The sequence below is a fragment of the Bubalus kerabau genome, chromosome 3, assembly GCF_029407905.1.
Source record: "Bubalus kerabau isolate K-KA32 ecotype Philippines breed swamp buffalo chromosome 3, PCC_UOA_SB_1v2, whole genome shotgun sequence".
NCBI classification, from domain to species: Eukaryota; Metazoa; Chordata; class Mammalia; order Artiodactyla; family Bovidae; genus Bubalus; species Bubalus kerabau.
The window spans coordinates 106,896,505-106,909,614 of record NC_073626.1 but is presented as its reverse complement, the minus strand read 5'-3'; the positions used below and the strand labels follow the sequence as shown (position 1 = coordinate 106,909,614).

General features: G+C 36.5%; 1 protein-coding gene across 1 annotated transcript in view; it reads left to right on the top strand.

Moving 5' to 3' along the window:
• Window positions 1-13,110, top strand: part of ARHGAP15 (Rho GTPase activating protein 15) — a 700,001-nt gene that overhangs the window by 470,590 nt on the left and 216,301 nt on the right. Inside the window, exon 11 of the mRNA XM_055572678.1 lies at window positions 12,464-12,541. Within this exon, the coding sequence (XP_055428653.1) occupies window positions 12,464-12,541 (78 nt within the window). The remainder of the gene's footprint in view (window positions 1-12,463; window positions 12,542-13,110) is intronic.

The window sequence follows — 13,110 nt, the reverse complement described above, 5'->3', positions numbered from 1 at the left end:
ATGTGAGTTTTCACAGGACTTTTCATATACTACTATCTGTGTTTCTAGTTGATAATGGTATGCATGCTCTCTGTGTGTGTATTCAGTCGTTCAGTTGTGTCTGACTGTTTGTGACCCCATGGACTGTAACCTGCCATGCTCCTTTGTCCATTGAGTTTTCCAGGCAAGGATACTGAAGTGGGTTGCAATTTCCTACTCCAGAGGATCTTCCTGACCCAGGGATTGAACCCATCTCTTTCATCTCCTGCATTGGCAGGGAGATTCTGTACCATTACTGCCAACTGGGAACCCCATACATGCGCATTTGCAATTATGAGACATTTAGTGAAATACTATGGCAACAAGTATAAATACAAGGGAGAAATTCCAGTAGAGAGGAACGACAGAGCACAGCGATGCGGCTGTTTCTGTGTTTCTGGTAACATTTAAGGAATTCAGTGTGATTCTTCTCTACATGTTGAAGTATTCAGTATCCTACCTTACAAGAATTGACTATATGGGAAATAAATGGTTTTCCCAATTTTTTTCAGCAATGTAACTCTTTACAAGAATACTTAATAATAAGTAAGACAGCTAGCTCTTCCTTCCATACACAATCCCTAAGTATTAACACTGCAGATCTTTTCAAGGCATAAGTGGTACAATATGGAATGAGTAAGAAATGTGATCAGTAACACCCTTAATACTTGGGATATTTTATCCTTTTCCTCTTCCAATTTTAAGTTCATCTTCTCAGGCTCCCAGGCTACGTAAGACATTAGGATTGCACAGAATAGCAAATATGGCATGATAAAAAATATAGATAGATAGATGATTGATAGAAAAGTGATAGGTAAATGATGATAGAAGAATAATTTTGCTGGTAAAGAACCAGCTTGGCAAATAAAGAGATGCAAGTTTCCCTGGTAGGAAAAGATCTCTTAGAGAAAGAAATGGCAACCCACTCCAGTATTCTTGCCTGAGAAATTCCATGGACAGAGGAGACTGGCAGGCTACAGTCTATGGCATCACAAAAGAGTCAGATATGACTTAACGACTAAACAGCAATAGCAACATAGGCTACAAAAACAATATAAAATAATGTTTTATTTATTATCATCACCATATCCAAACAGTCCTCTCAAGGGAAAAAAACACCTTCTCTTGGTGACCTCTCTTCAGTCTAACATGTTTTTTTTCATTTATCAACAAATACTGTCTCTTTCATATCTTAAGAAGACAAAATTCTTCTTTCCATATGAATCCATAAAATATCTCTTAGATGAAAAACTTATTTCATTCATAAATAAGTAACTTAAAATGGACTGCTACCAAAATCAAGCAAACAAAAAAGTAAAGGAAAATTGATAATAAGTATTTTGTCATGATATTAAGAAGGAAAACAAACATTTATTGCAACGATTGTCTTTATGAAACAAGAATTTATTACAGAGATACAAGGAAGGTAAGAAAAAATCAAAATAAGATAAAAGTTTAAAGGAAAAAGGGTTCAAGCATAAAAAAGAATGAAATAATGTCATTTGTAGCAACATGAATGGACCTAGAGATTGTCATACTGAATGAAGTAAGTCAGACAGAGAAAGACAAATATCATATGATATCACTTATATGTGGAATCTTCACTTCAGTTCAGTCACTCAGTCTAGTCTGACTATTTGTGACCCCATGGACTGCAGCACGCCAGGCCTCCCTGTCCATCACCAACTCCCGGAGTTCACTCAGACTCATGTCCATTGAGTCGGTGATGCCATCCAGCCATCTCATCCTCTGTCGTCCCCTTGTCCTCCCGCCTTCAATCTTTCCCAGCATCAGGGTCTTTTCAAATGAGTCAGTTCTTCACATGAGGTGGCCAAAGTATTGGAGTTTCAGCTTCAGCATCAGTCCTTCCAATGAACATTCAGGACTGATTTCCTTTAGGATGGACTGGTTGGATCTCCTTGCAATCCAAGGGACTCTCAAGAGTCTTCTCCAACACCACAGTTCAAAAGCATCAATTCTTCAGCACTCAGCTTTCTTTATAGTCCAACTCTCACATCCATTTATGATTACTAGAAAAAAACATAGCTTTTACTAGATGGACCTTTGTTGGCAAAGTAATGTCTCTGCTTTTTCATATGCTGTATAGATTGGTCATACCTTTTCTTCCAAGGAGCAAGCATCTTTTAATTTCATGGTGGCAGTCACCATCTGCAGTGACTTTGGAGCCCCCCAAAATAAAATCTCTCACTGTTTCCATTGTTTCCCCATCTATTGGCCATGAAGTGATGGAACCAGATGCCATGATCTTAGTTTTCTGAATGTTGAGTTTTAATGTGGAATCTTAAAAAATGGTTATTTACCAAACAAAAAGAAGGACTTATGAAACAAATAAAAGAGAAAAATACACCAAATAAAGCAATCTCAGTAATAATAGGAACATTGTCAAAACCATAAATGACAGTAGAAACTTCTAATGACAAAGAAAAATACAGGAGTGAGAAAAAGATGAGGGGTAGTCTGATCCTGGACCCGATATTAACATATTCTGCCAGCATTAGATATAGAGACACATAATAAGTGTTTTAAATATTCTAATTTTTCACACATCTGTCATTTAGATTACTATTGAAAAGAAAATTGTTATATGGCAGTATCTTTGCAATCTAGTGAAAATATTGTTTTCAGCATTAAAAAATCTCTCTATGAAAAACAACTAGGGCCCCCATTCAAATTTCCAGGCCAAGAAATCATGTTTGAATTCTCCTTCCTCAAAGATCATCCCAGTGAAATAAGAGAAAATATATGTTGGGAAAGAAAAACAATAAACAAGTGGTGCTGAAAAGAGAAAAAGTGCCATCAGCAAACAAGAAATAAAAGTTCCAGGAAGACTGAAAGCAGATGGGATCAAACACGTGAACATACTAGAGCAAAAGAAGCATCATTCCCAGACACTATTATTAGGTACAGTTCTTGCTTGGGATGTCCTAGAAAATATCCAACTTTAGAGTTGACAACAACAACAACAAAAAAAAGAGTAACAATGGGCAAGAGGGCAGTAAGTAAAGTAATGCCCAAAATATTGTATCTAACATGTCAAAAGCTGAGCCCCTCTCCATTTGCCTTGCATCAAGGAAGAGAACAGGCTCAACTGAGAACAGGTTCTACAAGGACAAATGAGAGGATGCTGGCATCTGAGAAGGAAGGCAGTGGAAAATGAAATGTCTCAGGTGTTCTACAGCAGACACAGAGTTGGAGAACTTTGCTCAGAAGCAAAACAGTACAAGTGCTCCATATCCCCATATAAGTCCTCCTTACTTGGTAGCTGAAGACCTCTAGCCTGCTATCTGTGTTGTGCTGTGCTTGGTCACTCAGTTGTGCCTGACTCTTTGTGACACCAGGGACTGTAGCCCGCCAGGCTGCTCTGTCCATGGGGATTCTCCAGGTAAGGATACTGGAGATGCCCTCCTCCAGAGGATCTTCACAACCCAGGGATCAAACCCAGGTCTCCGGCATTGCAGGCGGATTCTTTGCCATCTTAGCCACCAGGGAAGCCCAAGAATACTGCAATGGGTGGTCTATCCCATCTCCAGGGGATCTTCACAACCCAGGGATAGAACTGGGTCTCCTGCACTGCAGGCAGATTCTTTACCAGCTGAGCTACCATGGAAGCCCAGTCTACTATCTACTCAACACTGGTTCATCCTCACTCAGCCTGACAATTTAAGATCGGAGCCTGTTGCGGGACATAATAATAATAATTGCTAAGTCACTTCAGTCGTGTCCGACTCTGTGCAACCCCAGAGACGGCCCACCAGGCTCCCCCATCCCTGGGATTCTCCAGGCAAGAACACTGGAGTGGGTTGCCATTTCCTTCTCCAACGCATGAAAGTGGAAAGTGAAGTCGCTCAGTCATGTCCAACTGTTAGCGTCCCTATGGACTGCAGCCCACCAGGCTCCTCCATCCATGGGATTTTCCAGGCAAGAGTACTGGAGTGGGGTGCCATTGCCTTCTCCGAATAATAATAATAATAGTGTACAAATACAGAAGTACCCATGACCGTCATTTATTCTAGTTAATTTGTTCTTTTGTCAAAGGAGTATTCTGATATTTGAACATCCATCTTAAAGAAGTTCTAGATGGAGTGAAAAGAAATAGTAGGAAGAAGGATATATAATGCAAATAATATAAGAAAATGTTTTCTGACTGAAGGACTAGATGTAGATACATCTGAGTGAAATTTTACTTCTACAAGTTAAAGAGAAAATCTTTTTTTAAACCTGAAGGTAAAAGAAATTTACCTGCAAAGCATCAAGAATTAACTTGATGTCAAACATAACAGCAGAGATGCTAGAAGATATGGAACATTGCCTTTCAAAGTTAGAAAAATTTTAAAATTATAAATACTTAAATTAACAATTAAATATGAAGCAGTCTTTTAAAAAAACAGTTGATTTGTAATGTTGTGTTGCCTTCTTCTGTATAGCAAAGTGACTCAGTGGCACTACTGGTAAAGAAGCTTGTGACGCTAGTGGTAAAGAGTCTACATGCTAATGCAGGAGACAGAGGTGTGGGTTCAATTCCTGGGTCAGAAAGATCCCATGGAGGAGGACAGGGCGACCCACTCCAGTATTCTTGCCTGGAAAAGCTTTTGGACAGAGGAGCCTGGTGGACTACAGTCCATAGGGTCATAAAGAGTCAGACACAACTGAGCGACTTGGTATGCATGCACACATACATTTCTATATATATATATATATATATATATACAATGAATATATACATAGTCTTTTTCATATTTTTTCATTATTATTTGTCACTATATACTGAATATAATTACCTGTGCAATACAGTATGACCTTGTTTTTATCAAAAACAGTCACTGAGATAGAATAAATAAGAAAATTTACCAACCACACACGTCTGCAAAAAAAAAAAAAATCATAACTCTTAAAAAAGAAATCCAAGAAGAAATAATAGTAGAATACAAGAGAAGAGTAGTAGTTGACTCTGACATAGAGCTACACCATCCAATATGGTGGTCATAGACCACATGTGGCTGTTATTTAAAATAAGGTAAATAGAAATTCAGTTATTCAGTTGCATTAACCACATTTCAAGTATTCAGCAGACAGCCTATGTGGCCAGTGACTGCTGGTCTAAATAGTTAATATAGAGAATATTTCCATAATCATAAAAAGTTCTATTGGACAGTGCTTAATTGAAGAAATAAAGAGGCCTACAATGGAAGAAAACACACGAGACTCTGACTTCGATGAGATCTCCTTTGTGAAAAAAGTTAATGTGGGACCCAATCACAGTCACTTTCTTATAAATAGTGACTAATATTAACCCATAGATAAGCCACAAAATATTTATAGAGAATAAAACAAAATGTTGTAAACTTCAAGAGCATAAGCAATAATAACAAAGAATAAAGTTGGAAGTTATGAGAGAGAAGAGAAGGGTAAGGAAAAGTAAAATGCAATAAGTTCCTTATTTTCTTATGCACAGAGCTAATTTGGTATATTAAGATACAGAAATAGACAAAGGTAATTAATAATAACAAAGAGAGGGTACATAGATAAGTGGTAGAAACTATAGACTCTTAATCTTTTCTGATAAGGAGTGAATAAATACCATTCAAAGTTAATAAATTAATAAACAGAAATGTGATGTATTAACATAAAATAAGTAACAACAAAAGAACTAAAACAGAACTGTTAACAGTGACTGTCTTTGGACAGCAGGATTAGGTATTTACTTAGGTTTCATTGTATTAATCTTGTGTGGGTTAGTTTTCATTTTTACCAAGCAAGTATATTGCCTCTATAGTAAAAAAAAAAAAAAAATTTAATGATTATTATAAAGTCAAAGTTTTTCATATAAGATCAAATCATTCTTGTTTGACAATCAGAATTGTGTCAACTATTTTTAAGGTAGTCATTCTTGAAGGATGTGTATCTCACAATAAATTAGTAATAAATAAAGCCAGCAAAAGATACAGGATAAATACAAGCCATTGAAACAGAGTAGAAATTAAATTTAGAAAGAGTTTCCAATTATATCCTGTACTCAGCCACTGAATTTAAAGTGTGTGATCAGATCAGTTAGCAATATAAAGTTGGAAACACTTCAATTTAGAGGAGGAAATATGTGCCATTCAAAATGGTACAAAACCTCTCCTCAAATACATCTCTGAAACCAAGCAGGACCTTTAGAAGAATAGAAAAAGAAATGGGCAGCACTCTTTGGGGGCAGTCTGGGTGTTCCTCTGCTCAGTTGTTCTTGCCAGAGGGAGAAGCCAGAAGACCAAAGTATTGCGAGAATGACTCTTTTTGCGGTAGCTCTGGCCTCCTAGGAATTAGGAAGTGCCATAAATCTCAGGAGAGAGACTGTGCAGAATTCCCAGCGCATATTTCAGACTTCAGAGGTTCAGATGCATTTTGTTATATTCCAGAAAAACAAGCAAGCTTTTTGAGCCTACCTCTCAACCAGGCTCAAACTCTACATCTTCGTGGTTTGTCCATCGTTTGAGCTACCAAGAATGCTACCTAATCCACAGTTTGCAGCTATTTTTAACAGGCTCATCCGCATTGTTAAAAACTACCCATATTTTGGCAGATAAGTCAGTCAACTCTGAAAACAGTGTTGGTCTCTTAGATTTCCTTTTGGAAAGTGTCTAAGATTTATGGTGGGAATTACTCATGACAGCTGCATTCTTTCCACTGGGTTTAGACCACCATTTGGTCTAATAACTCCTAATTGTGTGTCTATCCTAGTCTAAGCTTCTTCAAAAAAAAAAAAAAAGTGGAGGAGGGGGAGGACTTTTGAAAATCCCCTGCAGCAATACCCAGTGATTTCTGTCAACAGTAAACACTATTTTGGAACTTAAGAGTGTCAGCTGATGAGGAACAAATAAAAGACATTTCAATGAATGTGGATTTTTTAAGAGAATTTTTCATCAACATTACATTAATGCTGGTCTGATAAAAATAAGCATACAATGTTTTAGTTTCATTGTGTTCCCAAAGTATTTTTAGCATAACAGGCAAAATTCCTGTCAGCATTTTCAGTCAGGGTATTTTCTTGAAAGAAGTACCTCATAAAGTTATTTTTCTCCAAACTTCACCAAGGCACAACATGTGTACCTTGAAGATATTGCTCATTTAAAAATCATAAGAGGTCTAATTATATTTCCAAAATAAGTAGCTTCCAGTCCAGCAAGGATAATGTGGTCATGAAAAGGATGTCCAAATCCACCAATTTACATTGGTTTGGTTTGGCATGACTTTCAAAGTTCTTGGAGCAAAAAGAGGATGGCACATGAAACTTTGTAATTTGGGTTCAATTCACAGGACTTGGGGTTTGCCATTCCATGAGCTGTTCAGGGAAGAGCTAATCAATTACAAGACTGTACCTATGTAATTTATAACTGCTAAAACTCACTGATGTGTTCCAGATTATTTTGCAAAATGTAATACCCTCCTTTTTAATATCTGCTTTGTCATTTTCACTCTATTTATGTAATTTAAAAAGTATGATAGCTGGGGAGCATGAGCCATTCAAAGCAGGAGCCACAAATGTCAGAGACTGTTATCCTTCATAAGATATATGGTGTTGATATATCTGAATCTAAAGGGCTTGGAAGTTCTGTCAAGTTAGATTCAAATTGCATCTAATGTGTTTTGCTTTACTCCTTTATACTTTCTGGTTTCCATCGTGAGCCACAGAGCGCTTTCTCTGCTGTGACTTAGGTCTGCAACCACAGTGGTCGCACTAGTCTGAATTATCCTCCCTGTCTCCATTCCCAGCACTCCCTTCTTTTGTTCCAGAAGAAAATTGGCTTATTAATTTAGAATGAGGCTGCTTTGTTTGAACAGTATAGTACCTTCCAATTGCTCATATGTAATATATTCAACCCATACTGCTCTTTCAAATGTTTTTGATTACTGAAGTTAAAAAAATATATAACTTCTACTGAAATTTATGAAAGATCAAAGGGATACTTCCTATGTAGTAACATCAAATTTCTATAAGAGAAAAAGTTTTTAGGTAGTAGGGAATTTCATTAATTGAAATTCAGTTTAAAACTCTAGACAACAGATGCATTTCAATAACATTTAAAATAATATTAGAAAAGAAAAATTTCTAGCTTCAAAAAAAGTGTACCTGATTTTATACCTATAGAGACATATTTATTAAAATGAGGCTTAATTAAGGTCTTTATTTGCCAAAAAAAATTGTTAGAATTCAAATGACTGTATTTACTACTGACCCTGGATAAAGGTCCAACTAATTAAAACTTTTTTTTCCACTTTATTGTAGTTGTTGTTAATTGACATTTCATTTTTAATCATTATTTTAAATAGGGCTAATTTGATTTCTTAAAAAAATGTATATTAAGATTTCTCATTTGGGAAATGTAGATCTGCACATTCCCTCAATATTTCTATTTTTCAAACTAATATTTTTCTCAACTTCCTTCAGAGCAACTGATAACTCACAGGAAAAAAATCAAGATAATTTTCATTAGGGAAATTTTGTGATGACAAGCAGATGACCTCATTCAACATTCATGGTTCTGAATGGCCTTTGACTATTTCCAAACCAAAAAATTATCATCAAAGGCCCCAAAGTTGCCATTAATAAACATTTCTCTGTAGACAATATGGAGCCACTGAAGGTCATTTTGGAGAATAGCTTCAAAATATTTTTTGTAATGGCTACTTGTTCAGAAATATTACAGATACCCCCAATAGGGAAAAATTTGAAAGGGAGACACATACTTGAATGCATAAGTTTTAATATTTTAAAAAGCTATAACATTTTTTAAAAACACAGAAGTTCAAGTTAAGTCAGAAAGATTATCTACATGACAAAGCAAAGAAGAAAATGGTATAAAATTACAAAGTTCCGAGTACACGTACATAAACTGAAGACCAACATAGTCCAGTGCAAAAACTGAAAATCAAACGTTGGAAAAGTTTTAATTGACTATCACATTTAAGTTGTCAAGTGCACATTGTGCTTAAAAACAAACTGGAGTGCACTTTGATTAATGGAGCTATTTTATACATCAGGAAAACAAGGACACATTTGTTTTTATAAATGTATGTGTCTTAGATATTTTCACCACATACTAATAGGTGTTCCACCTCATCTAAATTCCTCATAAATCCATAGTTCTCAGGAAGGGACAGACGCTTGCTAATTTATTGTTAGACTATTCTAGAACTACAAAGAAAGAAAGTCGCTCAGTCGTGTCTGACTCTTTGTGACCCCATGGACTGTAGCCTACCAGGCTCTTCCGTCCATGGGATTTTCCAGGCAAGAATACTGGAGTGGGGTGCCATTTCCTTCTCCAGGGGATCTTCCCGACCCAGGGATTGAACCTGGGTCTCCTCCATTGTAGGTAGACGCTTTACCATCTGAGCCACCAGGGAAGTCAGAACTACAAAATTCACACCAATTAATATATTTGTTAATAGCCATTCAGTTTTATTGAAATTGTATAGAAGTTATTACATGGAAGAATAAAACCATAGTGTGGACTAGTAGGTGAGGCACAGAGGATTTTTCAGGCAGTGAAAATACTCTGTATGATGCTTTAATGATGGATACATGTCATTATCCATTGTCATTATGGGGGCTTCCTAGGTGGTGCTAATGGTAAAGAACCCACTTGCCCATGCAGGAGACATAAAAGACTCGGGTTCGATCCCTGGGTTCAAAGATCCCCTGGAAAAGGGCATGGCAACTCACTCCAATATTGCTCTCTGGAGAATCCCATGAACAGAGGAGCCTGGCAGTTACAGTCCAAAGGGTTGCACATAGTCAGAAACAACTAAAGTGACTTAGCACGCATGCACATGTCATTATACATTTGTCCAAACCAATAGACTGTACAACACCAGGGCTGAACCGTAATGTAAACTATGGACTTTAGATGTATTGGTGGTGTTCCTCAGTTTTAACAAATGTATCACTCTGGTAGGAGATGTTGACAACAGGAGAGGCTATACCTGTGTAGGGGCCAGGGTTAGGTAGGAAATCGCTGTACCTTTCCTTCAATTTTGATGTAAAATGAAAGTTGCTCTAAAAATAATGTCTTAAAACTGAATGAATAATGGCTTTGATTTATGCCATTAGTACTAGTATTACACATTATGTCAGTCTGTCCTAAGTTACTGATGATATATTTTGCACAGCAGCAGAAATGTTCTTACTATAAAGTACATAAAAATAGAGATTGTAAAACAATGAAGGAATTCATTTCATGTCAGTAGAGACTTCAAAAAGACTTTATTCTGTTATACCATGACAGTAATTTTTATCAGTTTGTGTAATACTAACTATTGTGAATGACAATGTCTAACAATGGTGCTATATCACCTCCTTAGAGAAACTGCAGAGCTGCTGACCTCTATGTTACTGTGGAAAATTCTGAAAGAGATGGGAATACCAGACCACCTGATCTGCCTCTTGAGAAATTTGTATGCAGGTCAGGAAGCAACAGTTAGAACTGGACACGGAACAACAGACTGGTTCCAAATAGGAAAAGGAGTATGTCAAGGCTGTATATTGTCACCCTGTTTATTTAACTTATATGCATAGTACATCATGAGAAACGCTGGACTGGAAGAAACACAAGCTGGAATCAAGATTGCTGGGAGAAATATCAATAACCTCAGATATGCAGATGACACCACCCTTATGGCAGAAAGTGAAGAGGAACTCAAAAGCCTCTTGATGAAAGTGAAAGTGGAGAGTGAAAAAGTTGGCTTAAAGCTCAACATTCAGAAAACGAAGATCATGGCATCCGGTCCCATCACTTCATGAGAAATAGATGGGGAAACAGTGGAAACAGCGTCAGACTTTATTTTTGGGGGCTCCAAAATCACTGCAAATGGTGACTGCAGCCATGAAATTAAAAGACGCTTACTACTTGGAAGGAAAGTTATGACCAACCTAGATAGCATATTCAAAAGCAGAGACATTACTTTGCCAACAAAGGTTCGTCTAGTCAAGGCTATGGTTTTTCCTGTGGTCATGTATGGATGTGAGAGTTGGACTATAAAGAAAGCTGAGTGCCGAAGAATTGATGCTTTTGAACTGTGGTGTTGGAGAAGACTCTTGAGAGTCCCTTGGACTGCAAGGAGATCCAACCAGTCCATCCTGAAGGAAATCAGCCCTGGGATTTCTTTGGAAGGAATGATGCTAAAGCTGAAACTCCAGAACTTTGGCCACCTCATGCAAAGAGTTGACTCATTGGAAAAGACTCTGATGCTGGGAGGGATTGGGGGCAAGAGGAGAAGGGGACGACAGAGGATGAGATGGCTGGATGGCATCACTGACTCGATGGATGTGAGTCTCAGTGAACTCCGGGAGTTGGTGATGGACAGGGAGGCCTGGCATGCTGCGATCATGGGGTCGCAAAGAGTCGGACACGACTGAGCGACTGATCTGATCTGATCTGAATATCATCTAAGTCTCTTTGAGGGCCTGGGCACATCAAGGAATATGCAATCCTGACATTAAAATTATGTTATCAACATTTCTTATTGACAATAATAGTGTCTGAATAAGTGTTTCTCTTTTCATTTTCCTGTTTCTCCATTTTCTTCTTTTTCATAACTGAGTCATGGAAATAACCAGATGATATAGATGTAAATAAGTATGTGGAAAACAAGTGGTTTATTATCCAAACCACTGCCAGGATAAGTTATTTTGAATTATAGATGACTAATTTTAAAATAATCTGAAACTGTTGTCACTATCTTGTCAAGGATTTCTTTTTATTTTTCCCCTCTGTAATGGAGTATCCTATTACCTACAATACACTAGAGACTATCAAAGTAGTTATACATCGAGAGTAGAATTTTCATTCTGTAGTTTCAAATAATCAGAGCAATACATGTTATGCCATAGGGACTGCATGAAAAAGAAAATGAAACTAAATAGAAATGAATTGGAATCCCTAGGAATAGAATAAAATGAATAGAATAGAATAGAACAGAGTAAGAATAGAATATGAATAGGAGAAAGGGAAGAAAAGGAGAAAGAAAAGTGAGAAAGCAGTAAAGGGCAGAGAAGGAAGGAAGAATTTTTAAGGAAGGGAAACTTCACAAACACTTTGGGTTACTTTATCTTTCCAACAAGGGTCAATAATACACATATACATGAAGGTTCTTCTGCCTACGGTACCCTCAGGTTGATTTCTGTCATTGGGAATGAATCATAACTATACTGTGAAATTCCATGCTACCTACTGCTCTTCTATGGTTCAACTACAATCAAGTTTGTCGATGGTTAGCTGTTACTGAACTTAACGATTAGTTTATTTGGATTAAAATTTTGAAGACTACTTGCTTTAGGAAAAAGAATTTTGTTTTCTCGGTGAGGAAGAGATAGTATAATTATTATCTTCCTTTTATCATCTCATTCTTAAAAGAGTGAATAAAAAACATGCCCTTTTGTTTTCAGGTCTAGATGTTGATGGAATATATCGTGTTAGTGGCAATCTGGCAACAATACAGAAGTTAAGATTTATCGTCAACCAAGGTAAGTGATTTCTTTACTTCAGACCTTTTTTCAAGTAGTTTTGTCTCTAACAATATTTCACACTCTCTGCTGTGTGTATTATGAATATAGTTTATTTGAAGATGAGTACAATAAAAAGGACTAGCTAATACATTGTGTGAAATAAATAACAAGTAAAATATGAACTTAAAATGAAGAAGAGAATAATGAGTAAAAAAAAAATAAACTAGCTTTGAAAAATGTTGCTGACATATAATACACATTTAATATATGTTGATAATTGAATAAATAAATGAATAGTGGGAAATGTAAGAGTCAAAATCACAAAATGTTAGAAAATATATAATAGGTAAGTAAAACAATAAAAATTGTGAAATACATGTATCATCAAAGGATTACAAACTAGAACAACAATGAAATACTACCACAAGCCTATTAGAATAGCTAAAATTTAAAACACTGCACCAAATGCTGACAGGGATGTGGAGCAACAGGAGCTCTCATTCATACTAGTAGAAATGAAAAATAGTACAGCTAACTCAGAAAATACCTTAGCAGTTTATTATGAAAATAAACTTATTCTTACCTTA